The sequence below is a fragment of the Neopelma chrysocephalum genome, unplaced genomic scaffold (genome assembly GCF_003984885.1).
Source record: "Neopelma chrysocephalum unplaced genomic scaffold, ASM398488v2 Primary Assembly neopelma1_147, whole genome shotgun sequence".
Classification (NCBI taxonomy): Eukaryota; Metazoa; Chordata; class Aves; order Passeriformes; family Pipridae; genus Neopelma; species Neopelma chrysocephalum.
The window spans coordinates 12474744-12496807 of NW_020897809.1; the positions used below are offsets into that span (position 1 = coordinate 12474744).

A 22064-nucleotide genomic window follows, 5' to 3' on the forward strand; every position below is an offset into this window, starting at 1 on the left:
TATTAAACTTTCAACTCGCAATTTCTCTTTGCTTGTGTTGGGGCTGCATCTAGTTTCTCTTTTTATCTCTTAATAATTTTAAGTTCCTAAATTAAGAAGGAAAGAGAAATTGGTTTTTCACTCAAGAAAGGAATCACTACGAGCAATATCTGTCAATTTGTAATCATTTATTCATACACAATTTAAATGAGAAACAATATTAAGTTTTCCTTCAAATTTCAGGTCTTGTCAAAGGAGTTTGATTTCAATAATATCATAGAAATGAATGGAAATTTGTATCAAATAAACATCTATAAAATACTCTCCACATGATATGGCTATATAAGCCACATTTCTGCTTTTTAAGAAGAAAATACAAAGTCAGACACAAGAGACTGCAGCCGGGTGCATTTTTAGGCAGAGTAGGAAGGTCTGACATTTATGTGTAATACAGGACAGTTCAAAGTAACAAGATCCTGCAGAAACCAATTATAAAAAGAACAGTTTCAGCCTCAACCTGAACAGCCTACCCAGAATGTTAAAATTAACCTGGGAGAGTGAATGATTTAACTAAAGAAATGAGCCTACTAGATCTGACCCCAAAGTCAAGTCATGAATCAAACTCCCTCACTCTCCCCCGATTTCCTCACTGAAGTGGGTGAACCTTCCCAAAACTCACTCACAAGCTGAACTGTCAACTTTCCTAGGTAATTGAATCTAAAAATATGTGTCTATATTCAAGCTTTTTAAGATGAAAATTCAAATGCCATCATGACTGGGGGGATTGAGCATTTCAGTCACTCCCCACTACCTCAAAATTAACGTGAAATACTCGTGAGGATTTATCTCTTCCACCTTAAAAACAACATTCCCTTCCACTAAAAAAATACATTAAACTGCAGTGGCATATCAATCAATATATATTAGGAAACATATAATGATAGTTCGACATCCCTCTTTATTTTTGATTCAAAGGTTTTTTTCCTCTCCCAGTGGTAGGATGCCTCGGCCAGGAAAGGGGAACATCAGGAGTGTGTCCATCAGTTCTGAGGCAGCTGGGTGTTGTCAAGGCTTCCTTTGCTTTATTTATCTCTTTCATTAAAGCCCACCTTCTAAATCTTTCCACAATGGCTCCAACAGGAAATAGCACAATTTTTCTGCGCTTTAACAAATTTCACAGAAACAGAAGAGGATTTCAGAAGACAGCACCAATCTCATTCCCATCTCATTCACGATTCTGAAATTTAGATTTACAAAGCCATATAGATTGGATTAAAAAAAATAGAAGAGTATCTATACAGGAACTTTTCCCCTTAAACTGAACCACAGCCATATGCACATGAAAAACACAAAGTTTTACAAACATCTCAGTTATGTCTTGGATATTTCACAGTATTGCAGATAAAACAGTAAAGATAGTAAATTTACTCAGGGAGGAAGTGGGACTGAAAATCCTGCCTGCAACCTTAACAAAATGTAATGACTCCCTTAACAGTTCTCCTGAATGTTCCTGCTACCTGTCTACTGCAAGAAACCCTTTTACTTCAAGGGTTCCTGAATGTTTGTCCTACTAAGTTCTTTTGATTTTATCTTCTGCTCCTCCTTGTCCTTTTATAATCAGTCTGATTGCAAACTGATTGATCCCAGGCTTAACCTCTGCACTCCCCTGGAAATAATGTAGTGTGATGTGATATTCCTAAACTGCAGAACTCAGTTGGGTCATTAGCTCCAGAAAGCACAAATGCAACTACACAGTTCTGTTCCAATGTGCCTTTAAATCTCATTTATAAACTCAGCATTCTGATTTATCCTTCTGTTTACTTCTCATGCAAGGAAGCAGAGACAAGAATGAACTTGAAGCAAGTCCTTCACTCATTGCAGATTTAAAGTCTCCAGTAATGATTATACTCTATAGACTTATTTACAGCTTGCTTACACTCAGGGATTTTGACAGCTATTCTGTAAATACACTCTCCTACCCACTAAGCTCCATTGTAAACTACCAGGAACATGCACAGGGTCAGACTTGAGCTCCTTCTGTCATCCTTATTCTCCTTATCTCACAAAACCAGAATCTGAGCCCACATCCTTGTGCGCTACAAGGCAGATCCAAGCAGCCACCACCTGGATGATCTGTCTGGTGTCTGCAGGAAGATGTGCTTTTGTGAGGACTACAGTCCTCAAAAGTGAAAGAGGAGATGGTGGAAGGAATGTCCTCTTGAACAGTAAGACCCTGACCTCACTCCTCCATTTCCCACACCTTGCCAGCCTATTGTTCAGCAGCTGTTCCAGTCAGGCTGCTACAGACTGACCTCCAAATTAAGCAGGACATCACCCTGACAACCCACATCCTGCTCCCCACCCATGGGAGTATTTAGGCCTCTATTTAAATGTAAACAGCAAAATAAAATGTCTGCAAATTAACTGACAGCACACTTCTGGCACCAAGTTCTCGGATGCTTCCTGGTCAGTGTGTAAAGGCTTCCTGAGCAGAGCTGAGCACACTCCCACCCCACCAACCTTCACCTGAGCAGTGAATCATTGGCAACTTTGGAAAATCCAGCTGAAACATGGCACAGCTGAAACATGGCACATTCCTTATTCTACAGGATTACATAAAAACTGTCTGGTTTGAACAACATGCCTGAGGTCACACCACCAACAGGATGTCACAAAACAAAGCTGCCTGTCCAAACACCAAGCTGCCAGTCCACTCAAAGGGGCAAACAGATGCCCTCCCTTCTCACTTCACAAATGGTTTGCAAACAGTTTTTCCTTGCATTTTCAAACCGAAATTCAGCAGAATAAAACAGTATTAAAATGACTTATTGCACATGTACATGTGCCCAAGGAGCAAGTGTGCCTACAGAAGCTTTACACCTCTGGAATCGATTTTCAGAGCCTTTGCTTGGGCAAAGGAAGAAGAACATGAACTCAGGGATTCAATTTCTGCTTTTGTCAATGTGCTCACCATCAGAAGCTCTGCTTTGCATTAGTAATTAATTTTAGTCAAATTATGTTCATTTTTCTTTTTTCAACTTCAAAGCTTTAAGAGAAGCATACTTTCCTGACCTAAAAAGTAAGGCTTTGAAGTATCTGATGAAAATAAACTCAGTACCATACACACCTGCATAATTAGTTGCAGAAAATACCATAAAATACATTCCCTGCCTTGGCAAGTGAAAGAAGATTGTTGGTGATACTCACCACACATTCAAAAAGTGAAATGAGCCATCTTCTCCACATAAATCAGAAATATTCTTTTATTTTAAATATCTTCAGGGGAAATCTAATATATTTTGTTCTCATCTTAGAAAGGTGTTTAATTTCCTAATTTTTTACAAGATTAAAACTATACTTCTATCCAACTATGAAGAAATGCTCAAAATAGTAAATGTAACCAGGAAAAAATAATTCTAAAACTCTTTTACCACCAAACACGAGACAAAGCACCTACTATCAATTTTTTGTGTAGTGCATCCTAATTAAGGTTCCTGAATCGTTAGAAAACTCAAAGCATTGTCAATGGGTTGAACAGAAATGTTTCTTAATTCGTATCTCAAGTAATCATATCTATCAAAGAAGCATTTCACGCCTACCATACCCTGGAAGAATACTTTTTCAAGTGTTAGAAGTCACTGGTATTTTAAGAAAAACACTGTTAAAATGCCAATTTCGACAGTTTGAGCTCCATTTTTCATCACAGAGAAGCAAATGTAAAACATAACCACAGTTTTTCTGTTCCAGCTCTTTAATACTTGAAGTCAAATCATGATAATTTCCATGTTGCCAACTATGTCATCACAGATTACGACTTTTGAGCACTAAGCAGTATAACACTCCCAAGCAACAAAAATGCAAATGCCCAGGGCAGTAAAATAAAGAAATATAGAAAAGTATCTACAGAAACAGTTTCACTGCACATCTAAGTCATACCTGGCTTATTAAACCAGTGCAGAATGGAGTGTAACAGTTTCTATCCTGGAGGCAGCAAAAAAAAAAAAAAGACTGGTACCCATTTTTTGTTTCAATCTGAATGCTTCATACCTTTTATCATTAACAAGTCTTACTTTTAATTAGACTACTTGCCTTAGACTGATGTAAAGCAAACTCTAGATAAAAGATAGAAGAGACAGAGAGCCTTCATTTGCTTGGGCAGAGCTGGGGGGAAACCAGAAACTACCCAGAATAATCGATGAAAGTCGGCCCTTAATAGGAAGCCAAACATTAAGAACATTCTTCCTTCCTTTGCAAGTAATTTCTTTATTAATATTTCTCCATTACTGACACTGGAAATTCACCATGCTGCCACTCTGAAATCTCAAAGCAAGTTTAGGACACTACAAGAAGCATCATCTCATTATCAAAGATTGACCTTCCCCATCTGACAGACTGACACCTCTGTCATGTGTTTATCACCTTGGATAGACTGTGGGGCAGCTACAAGATTTTGGAACTGACCAAAATAACCTCCCCATTAGCAGTACACAGAATATTCCCCGAGAAGACATAGAAAACATCCCAAACACACAGGTTATGCACCAGAGGTTTCTACACTTGGTTGATGCCTTGATGTAAAAAGATCTATACAGCTCCTGAAACCCAAATGTATATAGGCATCACATAGATCACAAATTAAATGTAGCCTTAAAAAAACCCCAAAACAGTCAGTGTGCATAGTTCAGAATGGCATGATAAACTTACTAAAATATATAGACTGGCTATATGGAGGGAGAGCGAGGAAAAGTTTAATCCCATGGAATAGAACTTCCAAGCCCAAAGGATGACATTACTTTGCTGATTAAGGAAATCAGGACTATGCCCAGCCTTGTTTCTCGTGCATTACTAAAGTCCATGCTGTATCCATGGAACATCCACTGCTCTTCCCCAGCCTCCAAGGCAGACATCTCACCAGAGAGAGCTGCCAGGTCCCTGAGCAGGGGACACACGAGGTCCAGGAGTGTCTCTTGTTGTTGGCTCCTCAGTCATCTGCATCCGGACGTTGTTATCAAAGCCCTCCAGAAACCTCCTGGATCTCTTGATTACTGGTGCCCTCCTGGGCTGTCACTCCAGCAGATACTGCAGGGAACCAAGTCCTCTGTGAGGAGCAGGGCCTGCAAACACAAGGCTGCCTCCAGGTGTCTGAAGCTCCATCTGACTCTTGCTGGAGGAGCTGCAGAACATGCACAACAACACCATCAATAACAATGGTCTGCCCGCTAATCCTGACCCACAGGTTTTCAGATGTGTGATCAACCCTCCCTAGATGGAACTCCAGCATTCCAGCTGCTCTGGAATCGTGTTTAATCATTTCACACCATGTTTAAAGCAAGTTCTAAATATCTGTTCCTCTACTTCCAAAATTTATGGCGTTACTTTAGACTATTTTAAATCCGAGCCATTTAACCGAAAAACAAATCGAGACTGAAACTCTGCATGAAAGAATTCAATTAAATAGATTCATTGTTTCCAGTGTGTTTGCAGTGACAGAATTGAAGAAGCTAGAAAAGTTAAGGGAAAATACACTTCTGATGCCATTTTCAGACCTCAAAGAACTACTATGATGACAACAAAAGGGATATGGTTGCTTTTAATAGTCCTTTCCTCTATAATTATCATAAGTAGATGTATTTTTTAACTATACTCATCATTGTTATCCATATTTGCACATATAACTCTTCCCATAAGTGGAAACTCCCTGACATTTTTATACTAATATTGTGTATGAACAACTTCTTTTTTTTCCTTCTTTTTTTGAAAAGGTAGTAACTGCTTTCTTGGCTGGTATGAAATTAGCAGATGTCAAATTAAACTGTTCTTTTGTCCACACATCCCTCAGAGGAAGATATCAAAAGAACGATGAAGTGTTCCATTAGTAATTTGTGTCTGGTTTTTAATTTGCAGCTTCATATTTTTCAGTCAAAAGTCTTGGACAAGCAGACAAACCTACCAAGCATGATCAAAAATCTCCCTTTATTTTCCATTCCTCCTGACAATTCTTAAAAAACTTTTACATCTCACAAAGAATTTAGGTGGACAAGAGTTAAGACATCAAAGGTGAACTACAGTGTGAGTGATTCTATCTCCTCCTTACACAACCAGACTATTTTGCATGGTTTACATTCTTCAAAGTCTATCTACTCCTGTAATACCTTGCTGTTTTCCATCTTCCTCAGTTATTGTCCCCAAGAGCTTCCTTATTGCTCCAGAATCTTTATAAACACACTGTACAAATACATGTTTAAAGTTGCTGCTACTGATTCTCTCAAAATACCCACCCTTTTTCAGGCAAATAAAACACTTCCATTTATAATTAAATCGTTAAAAAAAAAAGGATAACTCTTTTGTTCCAAACTAGATTGCTACCCATTGAATACCCAAGGTCATTATTTTGCCTGTTGCACTTTTCTTAAGGTAAAGATTAAATGCCCAGGCATTTTGTACACCTTCACTCTGTGCAGAAAGCACATTGCAAAGTAGTAACGTTTATAACGTCTATTGTGCAAACTAATTCAAATGATAAGGACAAGCTTGCAACCTTTGGGCCTTCACTTGTAAACAACACAAATCTGTACCTTTTTGTATTATGAAAAGCAGAAACCTAAAATCCAAATCATTTATTACACGGTAATACAAATGATAGTGGCAAATTTAAACTGCTCTGCTCTCTAGGGCCAATCCATAAAGCCCTGTGCCTTTGTGTAGCAAACCAAAATGCTTTTCAAAACATCCCTTGGGGCTGGAGTGTGGACCAAGATGCTGCTTTCCATCTCCTCAACTGGCTGCAGGCAGCATGCTCTGAGGAAAGGAACTTTTTCCTCAAAGCCATGTTGCTCAGAGTGTGATGGGAGTAATAATTTCCACAGCTAAAGAACAGTCTCTTTTAACTCAGGCAGATGATGTGACCCTTGTGCTGCTCTTTTAATATGTCTGATGCAGGCTGATTCTCAGAAATTTAATCTTGTGGTAAAATAATAACGGAAACCAACACATCACACAGAAAGACTGAGGGGACAAGGGAATACTAAGTCATCAGGTGTTTACAATACCTCAAAATCTGTAATGTTTTCTTGAGGCTTCAAAATAAAGGTACAGAACTAAGGGAAAGCAGAGAAGCTCTCAGGCCACCTCCTTCCCGGGAATGCTGCTGCTATTAATGGGGACCAGAGTGACAGTCCCAGGCCACCCTCACCCCTTGCCTCCAGCTTTTCAGATGCTTTCACTGTCAAAGCCACAGAAACCACACGGGAAGAAATTCTTGCTTGTGAGGGTGGTGAGGCCCTGGCACAGGTTGCCTGGAGAAGCTGTGGCTGCCCATCCTTGGAAGTGTCCAAGGCCACCCTGGATGGCATTTGGAGCAACCTGGTCCAATAGAAGGTGTCCCTGCCAATGGCAGGAGGTTGGAACTGGATGGTCTTTATAGTCTCTTCCAACCCAAACCAGTCTGTGATTCTGTGATGCACAAATTAAAGACAAACAGGGAAGATCGAAATTGGTCTGTCACCAAGTACTACTCATGTGCAAGGTAAACAAAGCCAAATGAATGATAATGAATCACGAGATGCTGAAAAAGCGCTTGTCTTAAACAAAACAGTCTTTGAGTGAAAAACCCCAACTCACATTCATGCCCAATGGGGTTGTGAGTGCCTAGAGCTTTATGATTTTGGATTCAAAGTTTATACACTCTCAGCTCAGCACAGAAATAAAATAAAATGTAATTCAATTTTGGGATACATTCTTGTAGTTCAGGAAGACCTATGAGCAAACAGAAAGAGACCAGATAGATGGCAGGAAAAAAAAAAAAGCTCATGAGTAAATCTGTTCAACAAACAAGCACTTTTTAAACAAGCAAACAAACCAAACCAAGTGAAACTCAAGAACTTGCATTAACTGAACATATTTTGTGCCATCAGTAGAAAATGTTAATTGAAGATTTGAAAAAATGGTCCAACAAGTAAGGGGAAAAATAGCAAGTATTTCAATTTCTTCACAATTAACATTTAGCCACTAATTATACAAGAACATCACCATCAGCATAACATCACAAACAAACTAAAACACCAGTCTTGGGTTTTCATTTTCATTACCACATTAAAGGAGGGCTTCAGCTCAGTTCAGAATGTGTTTTAAGTATCAATCATGCAACAGAGACTTCGAGAGCATAGCACAGCTCCACTATTAAGGAATTTTTCACAACAGTCAATCTTAACTTCTCTTCATTTCATGCCCACTCCTGCTGTGTTATCTAGTTAAAATAAGATCAATTGCCAGCTATTAATTATGGATCAATCTTTAATTACTTGTTCCAAAGTTACTGTCATAAGCAGTTGCACAGGTATCATGATTTCTGTCCCGTGTTTTATTAAAATGCTGTGGAAGAGGTGAGTATAAGCTGAGTCACAGATGGTTAGAAACTGCTTTTCTCAGCAGAGAGTATTAAAGGAGGAAATTTTCTGGAGAAAATCCTTAGGGTATATGCTCAAAGCTGCAGATGATAGTCTCAAACATGCACAGAAAAATTGGACTGGCCAAGGCAATAATGAGCCAAGCTACTCACTACAGGTGTTGTCAACAGCAACAATAAAAATCTATCACTAAAAATCATCCTGGAAGTGTACCTGGGAGTGAGCCCCCAAAACAGGGAGGGAGAGAATCTCATCTCTAAGCATTAAATGAGTACATTGCCAATTTTTGCTGAAAATGAACCTTCCAAACAAGAGAGAAGATAATACAGCAGAGAAATGATCTACTTCTAAGAAACAAATAAACCCCAAGTGTTTCTAAACACTCATCTCACTTTTCTGTATCCTCAGAAGAATCTCAGTATCTTCACACATTCTTCATAGCATCCCTCTTGGCAGTAAACAGCCAGAAAGACCAAATGAAAGGCCTTTTTTTTTTTTAAAAAAAAGGATAAAAAAATAAAAGTTGCTACATACACTGACACTATTTCAGAGAAAAACAGGAGGGAACAGTCACTCAGATACCTGTAAAGAAAACACAGTTTGCTTACTGACACTTCATCTAGTTCCTCAGGAGGCAGATCAATAAAAAAACCCAAAAACATTTGCTTTTATATAAAAAACTTTAACCAATCCTAAATATACCCAAGCAAGGTATGGAGTCTTTGGGTAAAGTGTTTGGAATTTCAGATGGAGGGTCAGGAGGAAGGGTTTACTCATCCATAGCCAGGTTTAAGACCACAGGTGTCCCAGCTAATTCTCAATCTAATGTCATATTCATGAAGGCTGTCTCTTCTCATCTAATTAGCCCTATCCCCTGATTGTACTCCCACAAGGTACAAAGGAAGGCAGATCAATGCAGCAAATTGCAGCTTTTCTACTTCAAGACAAAGCTGTGAGTATCTGTACCAGAGCCAGACTGCTCCCAAGGTAGAAGTTCCACCAGCATAAAACTCACTGAAAAATTAACAAAACATGAATTTCGAAAAAATCACAGTCTGAGGTTATATTTATGTTTTCATTTCCTTCTTTCATCTCAAAATAGGATTCAATAACCATGTGTTTAATGGAACTGCCGGGGAGGAGTGGGCCAAACATCTGCTCCACTTTGGCATTTCAGTTTTGTCTAGAGTTTGAAGAGGGCTTTCCTGTCATTTGGTTGAGGTGCTTATAGAAAAAGCTGTTTGTGAAAGTCTGTAGGCTCATGTATTTCCTGCCTCTAAATGTAAACCCTTGAAAATTATAGCAAACCTGCCAACCAGGAAAAGCCAAACAGGGAAACAGTCCAAAACTTCAAGAAATTTTCAAGAACTTCACACAAAACTAAGAAAAAAATAAGAATCTGGCATTGAAGGAGCTCCTGAAGTCATGAATTGAAAAGTTTTCAGTAATGTTTTGTGTTGCATGGAAAGTCAGCTACCACAGCTGATAAATTCTTAACAAAGACATAACTTTCTCTGTTGAATGTTAATGAGGCTTTATAGGCATCCAGAACTAGGAACTGAAGGCATCTGCAGGGAGCAACCTTGCACAGTTCCCCATTTCTAGTATCTATAGCATTCAGCAGATTTTACAACAGGAATATTGTTTAATTCCATCTTCCTGCCCTTGCTTTTTTTTAAAATATTTTCAACATACACAGAATTTGGACGTGTTCTGGCAGGACTGAGGCTTGTTTGGAAGGCTGGGATAGGGTCCATAACACACCAGTCAACCTGCTCACTCTATCAGAATACCAGAGAGTTACCTTGAGCATTTTTTTTTATTATTCTGATTTAATTGTTCCTCATTTATATTCATCGCCGAATTCCACTGCATCTGAAGCTATTTTGAAAACACAGCATTCTCCCAAAGGGCCCAATCCAACTCCCATTCAAATAAACAGCCTTCAGTGGAGCCTATTTGTTGCCAGCCAACAAGATTGAATTCTGCAGCGGAGTGGTCCCTGGAGCGTTTGTCACAGCTCTTTACAAATATTGCTCCAGCAAGAGCAGGTCTAAATACGCTTGTCCACATGCTCTGCAGACAACTGAAATCTATCTTTTATCTTCTTAGAACACTTGGGCAGATTTAAACTCCAGAAGCACAAAGAGCTGAATCTATCAAGAATACAAAAAGAAAAAAGAGCAAAAAAAAATGCTTAACAGCTTAAAAAGGTAAAGAGCCAAAGGGAAAGCAGAAGGATGATAAAATATTTTCATGCCATAGGATCAAGTACCATTTATTCCACCCCTAAAGTGAAGTTACAGAGGAAAACATGCGGGGGCAGATTATAATGACAGCATACATCGAAATTTCTCAAAAAACTTGATCCAACACAACTATGAACATCAACAGCTTTGAAATAATAGGAAATTTTGCAACAGATACAAAGTGTACAAACACCACTCCAATCGTAAGTCACTAGGCAAGATTTTAAATCTCACCAAGTATCTCCTCACACACCATTACCAAAACAACAAAGTTTACAGAGGATGTAATTAAGAAATACCAGTCTTATAGAAGACCCTTATCTGTGAAAAGAACAATGTGATGGGCTTTGAGGACAGGTTTTGATGGTTTACGGGAAATAAATAAAGTAACAGTGTAACTTATGGTCTGAGCCAAGGAGGGAATGATACAAATGAGAAAAACTCTTTCAAAGGATCTTACTCTCAGATCCTTTATCCTACTTTGTAGCGCAGAAATGCAGACTCTGGTTGATCAACTTGTTTGTAGCTTAAAGTCTAAGGCAGGGGAAGATTAGGAGATTGTTTAGATGGGAGTTCTATGATGTAACATGGCAAAACTGAAGACCTTTCTACAGCAAAGTGGTTTACTTTGAAATTAAGAACTTGATTTGTTCTTAAACAGTATTGATGTGGCTCTTGAAAATAGCCTACTTGGAAAGCACAGATCTTGGGAGATGCTCTCAGTATCTGTCAGAGTTCAGAAACAGAACAATAAAATGTGATTTATAATACAAGTTCAACATCCCTAGTTCAAAAATAATGCACAAATAAAGATTTTTTTTTTTTTTAAGTTGGCCACCTTGATATCCTAACAACACTCTTGAGAATCTGAGCTGATACCCAGTGATTTCAGTAGGTAATTTATAGGGTTACTCCACTCTTTGAGAGACGATAGAATAGAGCATTAACTCCTAATTTCTACCTGTACCTCAAATCCCTACTGCAGTGCCAGACAAAGACAGGGCTTAAAACTGAGCTCAACCAAAACACCCTCTAAACTGAGATGACTCTGTCCAGGCAATGCTTCACACTCCAGCGTTTCCAGGCCCTCTATACCAAAGTCCTACAAGAACAGGGATGTTACCTCCAAGTTCCTTATTGTAGGATCAGACTCACGAAGTCATGATGGCAGGAATGCACCTTCAATCATACAGTGCATATGCACCAAACATTGTTGGGAGTGACAACACTGCTCATTCATATTAATAGATTTACATATGTGTATATACATACAGATAAATCTATGTATGCAGACGTAACTGTGTATGGATACACACACACTCATAAACATCCTCTCCCTGTCTGTGTGTGTTTATATGAAATGGACACATCCTAAATCAACAAATCAATTGCACTGAATTGCTGAACAATATACCCAGCATTAAAATATGAAAGTTGGGCACAAAAGATTTCAGATTTAAAATCAAGCAAGCTAACATCCTTCAGGTTGAAAGATAAACCGCACAGAAGCAGTTGTACCACACAAAATAAGTTCAGCACCAACATCCTACTTTATCCAACAGCCATCCCATGCCAGGCACCTGCAGCCACGAGCATTCCCAGTGGTGGCACCTGTGCAGCACAACTGGCCACACGGTTTGTTCCCTCCAGAGGCTTTTGTCTTGGGGAAAATACTTATGCTCAGAAACGTGGGCCAAAGTAGTTCCCATGCAGCTGCTGCTGATAAAAACACGAACTAAAGAAGTTGGTTGCCAAAGGCACCAGAGCTGCGTAAAACGTGCGTATCTCATTTCACCCTGGCATGGCTGCTCTCGAGGTGAATAATGAACTCCGGCTACACCTCAGGAGAGCTTGAGCCCTCCCAGGAGGCCCATTCACTCTTTCCCATCACACCGCTGAGGTCCGAGGCCATCGGCAATCCTGAGCTGTGACCGACTTTCCCGGTGGGCATCGCTCCCCCCAACCTGACTCCAGCCACCAGCACAGAGCCAAAGCCAACCCGAAACGTGTCGAGATAAACGGCGTTACTTCACGCACACCTGGCCGTGCTAATGAAACAACCGAGAGCAGTGTGAGCTGCAGGGCAGGAGGCGCTCAGAGCTGGCGCTGCAGGTCACGCTTTGAGCTGCCCAGCCCTGACCCGGCGCCTCTGCCGCAGCCTCGCCCCGACCCCGCGCAGCGCCGGGGCTCCACAGGCTGGACGCGTCCTCCATCCAGCCCGGGCACCAGCAGCCCCAGCTCCGCCACGGCGGGAGGCGAGAGGTCCTTCCCGCTGCCAGACACGGAGGGCGGAGGCTGCGAGCGGCGAGCCCCGCCGGCCGCGGGGGAATGGGCGGTGCGGGCACGGGGAGCGGGGCGGCTGCGGAGCGGAGGCTGCGGCGGCCGGGGCCGGTCTCACTCACCGGGAAGCCGCCCCGCAGGCGGGCGGATCGCAGAGCCAAGTCCCGCAGCACAACCCCCGCCTGCCCGGCCAGCGGAGCCGCCATCTTATCGCTGTCCCCGCCCTGCCCCGCGCCCCGGGCGGAAGCCCCGGCGGAGGGCGGAGAGGGAGCGGCGGGGCCGGCCCGGGGCGAGGGGTGTGAGGGGCTGCGGGGGTTGGGTGGGCGCGGGTGGTACCCCGGGGTGCTGGTGTGAGGGGAAGTGTGTTATCTCTCCTTGGAAAGGCTGATGGAACTGGGCCTGTTCAGCCTCGAGAAGAGACGGCTGAGAAGGTACCTCACCGATGTATACGAGTATCTGAAGGGAGGGTGTCGAAGGATGGACCAGGCTCTGCTCGGTGGTGAGGGGAGATAGGGCAAGAGGCAACAGGGAGACACTGGTGCACAGAAGTTCCACCTGAACATAAGAACTTCTTCCCTGTGCAGTGACCGAGCACTGGAGACCAGTGAGGGTGTGGAGTCTCCCACACTGGGGATATTCCAGAGCTGTCTGGACACAATCCTGTGCCGTGTGTGCTGGGACCAGGTGACCCAGGTTCCATTCCAGCCTGACTCATTCTGGGATCCTGGGATCCTGTGAAGGTTTGGGGTGACCATGCCGAGCATGCAGGACCAAGGGCCAGTGTGGGATCAGAGCAGGAAAGGGCTTTGTGGGGAAGGCAGTGGCTGGTAACAATGAGGGCAGCGATGTCTGGAGGGGCCGGGAAGTGTGAGGTGACAGCCTTGAACTGCTGGAGGCCACCTTCTGACTTCTTTTTTCATGCCTAAAAGGTCTTTTGTTTTTTTACTAGGAAATACGAAATCAACCCAAGCTAATAAACCCTAATAATGCCTGCTGGGATCCAGCTGATTCTTCATAAGCACTTTGAATCCACAAAATGCCTCTGTTTGTTCTTCATCCACTGGCAAAATGCATCAGTCAGTATGTATATGCAGACATAACTGTGTATGTATACACACACACACATGTAAACATCCTCTCCCTGTCTGTGTTTATATGAAATGGACACATCCTAAATCAACAAATCAATTGCACTGAACTTTCTTAACAGAAGGGGTTCTCAAGCATTGGAATGGGCTGCCAGGGAGGTGGTGGAGTCACCATCCCTGAAGGTGTTTTAAGGAAAGACTGGACATGGCACTGAGTGCCATGGTCTATCAAAGGTTGGACTCGATGACCTCAGAGGTTTTTCCAACCTTAATGATTCTGTGAAAACCTGTTAGTTAATCCCAAACCTGAGACACTGAATTCAAGCCTATCTGGGAGATGGTGCCTAAGACCAGAGCTCTGGTTGCTCATGACTCATCACATGGATATAAAATCTAACATAGGAGTTCCCAGTCCAAGCAGAGGTTTCATGAAAGTGAGTCCCAGAAGCCAAATCTGTGGAAATTGCTCCATCCATCAGGAATGACTTAGGGGCTGGTGCAGACACAAGTGTGTCACGTCTACAATCTGAAGTGAACTCGAGAGTCAAACGGCCTGATTTTTGCAGATACAGCCTCTGTGTGACCCCACTGACCATTTCTGTGTCTGATTATGGTTAATGCACACTTTGGATAATCTGCCTGTAAGTACTGGAGGGTTAACCTTAAATAGCTCACTCAAATTGTCCGTTAACAATCATGGTTTGTAAAAAATAAATTGCTAAAATTGAGCAGTGGATGAGATACACTTGCAATTTTACCACAGTTCATATTAAATTCACTTATTTGGAATCATGCAGAGTTAGCATTATATGGAGGCATTAGTTATGCTGAACATTATTTATTCAGTGGTTTATGATGAAATAGTTGGAAAAACAAAACAGTCAAATCCCAGTCTTCTAGTCCAGGTTGTGAGTGGAAATAAAGGAGAATGTACCTGTCAGTGCTTAGAACTTGCATTCCCAAATGTATTTTTTAAAAATCAGGACTCCCTTATTGGAATTTAATCAGCAAATAAATTATACTTCTATTAGGAAAAAAATATGCAATTTCATAAAAACTGAGATGCCAGAAAAATCTAAAATTGAACACCTTTGTCTTTGTCATGACAATTTAAGTAATGTAATATGTTTCAATAAAGAATCTGAAGGTGCAGCTTTTTGATAGCATTGAACAGTAATGTGTGGTACCCAGTATTAAGCCAGGTATTACTGTGTGCTTGTTCTTTCAGAATATTATATACTGACTTTGGTATTATGATGGAGGAACTATAATTTCATTTTTAGTTTCATGACTGTGGTTCAGTAAGCACAGAGTTCCCTGTTCATGCAGACTATTATGGCTGTCGGCATTAGGGTTATATATATAATAGGTATATAAGCTTTCAGATAATGTGTGCGAATAGCATGCAAGGCTATCATTTAATGCTATGAGGAGCACTTTCACTGCATAATGTAAATAGTGGAGAACCTTCTTTACTATATTTTTATTGTTTAGATTTAGTGGAAAAACACTGCAGATGTACAGTGTGGGTTAGTCACCAAGACATGATTTTTTTGTATCTGTAGAGTAGAAAATATCTGACCTTTAAAGGAGAAAAGGTACAGAGATTCATTGTCTTCACATTCAGTTTCCTTCTGTGTATGTGTAAACCACAGAAAATTTAGATAAAACAGGTCTCTGAAGCAATTAGAGCAAGCAGGAACCAGCATTGTTGGAACATGGGGTACAAGGACGTGTGTGTGAGAGAAGAGATACACATTAATTAGTTAGGGAACACACTTGGAATGCAGGAATTTGGGAACAGCTGAGGAGTAGTCTCAACACATTATCCTCACAAATAAGGAGGGAGGGGAAGTGAACTGCAAAATAAAAAAGGGTAGGGAGGGAGGCCAGTTTCAAAGAACATTCCTTTTAGGCCTCCAAACATTCCTCCCTGTACCCCTGCATGGATATGCAGCATTTGAGAGTGCTGCCTTTCTCCTCTCTTCCTCAGGATGCATAAAAGGCTAGATTGTAACTAAGCTTTTTAGCAATGGCCTACTTAATGCAAAACAACCATTAATGTTTTTGCAATTAAGTTTAAAAAAAGCATCGAGTAAGGTTTATACGTCTTAAGAACTTTCCTGAAGGCTAAATAGTTAATAGCGTTCAAGTGAAAACATTTAAAGATGAAAAAAATTACCTTATCACAGGTAAAGCATAGTTTTAAGTGTTTTTGCATTTCTTCTTCATTGCAGTGGTACTTGCTAACAATGACACTGTATATTCATTTTCTTATCTGTGCAGATTACCTCCCAAACCAGCATTTGCTGAAGGTGGATGTCAGACCCAGCACGTGGATGGTGTTTTCAGCCATTCAGGAAGGTTGTTTATCCTTAACTTTTCATTTAACCATAAACCCACTGGACAAACACAAACCCATTATAGCTAGCAGAGCTGAATGGAGCTTTTTTTCCTAATAATTTTTCCTGAGTAACAAATCTGAGCTCATGCTGATACATGTCAGGAATAAAACCACTACTGCAGAAGCAAAGCAGGGATCATTTAAGTTTTCATAAATGATCCTCTTCTAATTTAGACTCAAAGAGAATTGGGCCAAATACATCTTTTCTTATTCACATGACTAGTCTTACAACTGCAGCAGAGTAACTGTGAGTCAGATGAGCCCTCACACTTCTGCCTTGGCTCACTGATGAAGTGGTTGCTCTAGTCAGGTTTTGATGGGTTGTAGCCTCTTTTCAGAGAACTGTAACCAGTGGGCTGGAAGGCATTTCATCATTTTCCTATTACCTTGTAATTATTCTTGGGTCAACTGTGGAGCCTGAGCTTTGTATTCACATAAATTTTGTAGAGAATAACTTAATCTGTGTGTGAAAGACACACCACACACAGCATCCCCAAGAGGGTATTAAGACTGCAACAAACTCACTCAAATAGCCCCACTGTAAGTGACTGAGGAACAAGAAACAAGACCACAGACTGAGTCTTATGGTGTCTCTACGGAGCACAAGTCCTGGTGCACAGATTCCTCTCAGTTTATTATGCTGTCTCAGCCCTTCACTATTCCTCATTCTTTTTCTCTGTTCATGCCTCCATGTCTTCAAATGTAAAACCAAAAAGAAAAATGTATTGTAAATGGGTGGAGAAAGGGTAACAGGAGATTAAAATAACAATGTTCAAGTCTAAAAGGAAGGATGAAAATAAGGAATGAAAAATAGCATATTAGAATTGTGAATTACCTCCCAGGTCACTGAGTTCAGTCATTGCATACAGCCATAAAATTTCCATTCATTAAAAAATTATTGGCATATAATGGAAGAGATCATGGAAGCAAGCAGGATGGGGTGTTTCTTGGCTAGGTAGGATCAAATGTCCTGGTTGCACTGTATTCAGTAAACATGAGTTCTATATACTGATGCATCGTTGAAGTATGTATGTAAATATCGGTTTGCCCTTTTTATTTTCAGATTTCCTGTCCCTCTGCTGTACAAAGTGGAACTTGTATGAGGCTTGGAACGAAAGAATCAAGTGAAGCCTTGAAACAGTGTTTGCATCCTCTGCTTGATGCTGTGGGAAGCCAAGGTGCTGCATTTTAACACTGTTAAAATGTGTGATAACTTTGACGTGTACTTGAAGCTAAGAATTGAAAAGCAGCTAAACCAGGGAAGATTTTAAATAATAACATGTAGAAATAAGGAGAAAAAGTAGCGAAATAACAACTTTAAAAAGATTTATAGCAAGAGAGGCAATACCAAGGGGAGCAATAGCAAAAATAATGCTCCACCTTTTTTGATAACTAACCATCTGACTGTTTAAAAAGGAAACTTTCATGAATTATGGCATAAATTAATTGGCTGAAAACAGTAGAAGTGATGCATCAATTTACAGGAGAGGCACTGCTACCTTTTGCCAGTGGCCTACCATATAATGAGGCAGACAGGGGAGTTCAGGTTTGTCACAGACATAGACTGTAGGTCTATAACATTCAGTTCCAGCAATGCTGAGAACCCTGATATTGTGGGTAGAAAGACAATTTTATTGAACTTCTGTCAGAGACAATATAGGACTGAATACAAAAAGTGTAAAGATCTGAGCTGTGGGATACACTGGAAGAAAACAACCTCTCAGAGGCTGGACCTCTTTCACAAGATGTGACTATAGCCTCACAAAGACTTTGAAGTCTCTAAAAGATACAGACAATTTAAATTCAGGAAAGAAATATCTAACAGTTGGGAAAAAAAATAAAAGGCAAAAGTTACTGGGGTAAAGGAATGGAGGTTAGAACAGCAGGAAAACAGTGACGTAATGGAAAGTCAGGCTCTGTGGCGTGTGCTGAGCAAGTCAGCTTATTATGTAGACAAATATTCTAAAAAGAAACTTTCATTTATTAAAATGAGCAAAATCTTGACTAGATCAATAAGATTCTGTACACTGTATTTAAAAACATTTTTCACAGCAAGCCATTATATTTAAAAATATTTTTAACAGCTTTCTGTGTAGAAAGTTCCAAGATGAGGAAGAGTTTGCCCGGCAGTCAAATGTGGAAGGTCCATACCAAAGAGGACATGCTGACTGATAGGAATCTCCATGTGTGCTGTGCAGTAAAGCTCTTTAACTCTTTCACAGCAGGGCTGCAGTTCCCACATGGAAGAATAAAGGCAAGATGTCGGTGCCTTAAGAGAAATTATTTGGATGCTGATAGAACAAGCTTTGTTATGTGGGGTTGTGTGTGTTTCCTGCACAGTATCTGCAAACAGGTGAGTGTTTTCCAGGAATGAAACCTGGATACTGCTTGAGACACTAGAAAGGCTGTAGCTAAAAAAGCAGTGTTTGCCTTTACCAAAGGGAAGCTGGGCAAATCAGGAAAGCTAGAGGTGTTTACATCACATCTAATCCATGTTTTAATTCACAGGTTGCAAAATACCTTATAGCGTGTTGCCCAACCTGTTACAGGGCTTGAAATTGTCTATTGTAATTAATTTCCAAACCAGTAGGGTGAAAGGACTGTAATATGTAAGGGGTAATTTTTTTCCTGATGAATTTTATGGATTGCAGAGGGAAGGAAATTGATTTTTCTGCAGAGTGAAGTATTGATTTAAAAGTAACTTTCGATGCTACCTAGTTTGGGGTCGCAGGGTACTATTTCAGTGGATTTTGTAGATTGCTTGCTGTGTTTTCCTATTTCAATAAAATCTTTTGGCATTGGCAGGTTTCACTTTCATTACAATTGGTTGGACACCAGCAAGTGGTTTGGTGATCATGGAAGTCTAAGAAAACCATAACCTTTCTGAGTAGCCTAACAAAGAAGTGCAGCACTGTGTGAAAAATCTTGTAACAAAACCTGGATGCACCACCAGAGAAAACTGAACTGCCTGAACACAAAGCACGGTAACAACAGTCACTATGGCATTTGGTGCATATGCTCACTGCTTTGTTGTCTAGACAGCATATTTGGACATTTACAAGTATGTAACATAGAGGAGGTTTTTCCCCCATAGCTGATGACAAGAGCAGTTACAGCTGATGGAGCTGTGCTGTCCCCAGTCACAACTGCAGGCAGAGACTGCATCACTGATGCTTTGAAAAGACCTCAGTGCTTTAATGAGAACTTGGAATGGCACTTCTTTATAAAGAGTAACTCTTGGGCTTGTACCTCAAACCATGCAGGGACCTGGTGCGTACCACACGCTGTGCTATTCAACAGTTTATCATCTCACTGCCTCTCTGAACTGTTTATTCCCTCCTAGTTTACACCTCCATCCATTTCGTCCAACAGCGTTTCAGTATTTCTCGCTCTTTGTATTTTAGACATTAAGTCATTCAATTTTTACTTTTTTTTCCTGCACTGTCCTCATGTCATCCAATAGTGGACATTGTCATCATCAAGTCTTGCAGGTCTCTCAGTGAGAGAATGTACATGTCAAACGTGAGCTCTCCCAAAGTGCCTCTATATAAAAAGGCCGAAGTTTGTAAATTTTTTTTCTGGATTTGATGTGTGTTTTGATGTGGGCTCAGCTTTGGGCCCAGCTGTGAGAAGAAGGAGAATATCTACAAATGCAACCACACAGATGAGATTGTGGTGATTTGCTTTGTAATCTGTTCCCTTTGGAATAAAACTACTGGTAAACATGACTCTTCCTGCACATGGTACTGCAAAGGGGTGCTTCTGGGTGTCCCTTTTGCTAGATAATGTATCAATTACCAGCTAATGTATCAATTGTTAAAAAACCAAAGTGTAGTGAAAATATAAGTTTCTGGAGGAGAATAAAGAGACTGTGACTGTTTCTGGAGATCCCTTCCAATTACACACAGGGAGCCTTTAGGACCCTGATGGAAACATTAAATACAATTGAATAAGAACTGACCATGCCCATGGTGGACTGTAAATAGCTTTCTGACCATATAGCCTAAATACTTAACCAGAATTCCTACTACATTTGCAAGCATCACCTCCCCTACACAGAGGGTTGTAAATAACCTGCATTACTGTTTGCTGTTTGAATGGTGTTTGCAAATCTTATGGAAATTCAAAGAGAAAACGGGCAAAAAGCAAAGTTTGTAGCCTCAGGGGACAATATCTATATGAACAGATGAGTAGGGAGAGTAAAGCCTCATGATCACTTTCTACATAGATGCATTTTATTCAGTAAAAGAAGCCACATCATTTACTGAATTCATTTTGATAAAACTTTTTTTAGCCTGTAAGAAGAATAACTCCAAAATGTTTTGCTTATGAGGTTTGTTACAATCTGTAATAAAAAATATACATACAGCTAACTAACTTTATAAACTCTTGGATATGGACATACACAAATTATCACACCTTCAAATCTTATGTGTGTGTAAACATATTTTCTGCAGTTTTTTCATGCTTTGGGAAATCATAATATAGAGCTTTTTTTTACTAGTAGAGCTTGGAGGAATCAAAAAGAACTTCCTTGTGGCCTTTCTCTTTAATAGCTTCTACAAAAGTATGTAGGAATTACCATAGTTTTAATTAATATGCATTTGTTAAACTGATCAAAATGGGAATGCTTTAGCCATCAGCTTGGCTGTAGCAGAGCCTAAAAAATTACTCTTTTGCATTCTGCATCACAAAGGAAATTGGAATAAAATTTCTCCAAGCAACTGATAGTTCTAGTATCCATCTGATTTAGTACAGTAGCATTTGCAAGCTTAGCTGTTAAATTTAGCACTATCAGGTATAGCTTCTGCTCTGTGTATTGTTTGTCCTTAATAAATGTGTTTTGATGGTTTTGTTTCTCTAGGAAAGCTGGGAATGTTTTAGTGCATACAAGCAAGTCTACAATCAAAATTCTACCCCAATGAGTAGTTTTATACCACCAGTCTGTGCTTCAGAAAATGCTGAATTCTGTCTTAACTAGAAAACCAGTGAAGTCCAATTCATTAGCAACAACTGCCAGAGGAGGTATGTGATTTGTTCTGAGAGTCATTTAGGCTCAAAATGTGTACTGTAATAAAAATTCAGGGAAACAACAGAAAATCTACGTGGACAGCTCATTTAATGGCTGTGATGATTTTATGTTTAAAATTTAGATATTACACACCTTAAGTGTAGTATTCAGAGAAAGTTACTTTTATTCAGTTTAGATTTAGCTTCTTTAGACTTTTAACGTTTTTAATGAGCGTTGAGCTCTATACTGAAATGAATCCGTTTGTTACTCAAGGCTACATGGGGCTTATTTGATGGAATTCAGAGTAGGATTCATGACAGATAATAGGGTTTGAAGGGATAAATGCTGAGAGTAAACTTTCTTATCTCTGCTGGTTTCTGGGAACGTGGTTATTACAGTGTCTATGGCCCGTGGTTCAGTTCTCTACAAAGGGCTGAACTTACTAATACTGATCATCCTGCAGACATTAATACAAGTGCATAATGTAAGAGTGATGAAGTCACGAAGTGTTGCTTATAAGTGAAAGAATTTAAAATAATTTTAATATTTCCAATGAATACTCCCCCAAATTCTAGTGGAATTTTTAAGAGTTTGTGAGTGTTTCCTTCAATAACTGCATATAATGTTGCCAGCCAGGAAAAAAAAAAC

At 40.2% G+C, this 22064-nt stretch overlaps 1 protein-coding gene and 1 long non-coding RNA gene across 3 annotated transcripts in view; one reads left to right on the forward strand and one right to left on the reverse strand.

Moving 5' to 3' along the window:
- Positions 1–13132, reverse strand: part of SUCLG2 (succinate-CoA ligase GDP-forming beta subunit) — a 119673-nt gene extending 106541 nt beyond the window's left edge. Inside the window, exon 1 of one of the 2 annotated variants that reach the window (XM_027700806.1) lies at positions 13036–13132. In XM_027700806.1, the coding sequence (XP_027556607.1) occupies positions 13036–13119 (84 nt within the window). In that variant the 5' untranslated portion in view covers positions 13120–13132. The remainder of the gene's footprint in view (positions 1–13035) is intronic. The other variant, XM_027700807.1, reaches the window with a different exon arrangement.
- Positions 13133–13510: 378 nt separating this feature from the next.
- Positions 13511–21424, forward strand: LOC113976074. The gene is made up of 5 exons (XR_003536986.1): positions 13511–13597; positions 13863–13993; positions 16288–16365; positions 18628–18758; positions 21270–21424. It is a non-coding gene; the product is annotated as an uncharacterized LOC113976074 (long non-coding RNA).
- Positions 21425–22064: the final 640 nt, after the last annotated feature.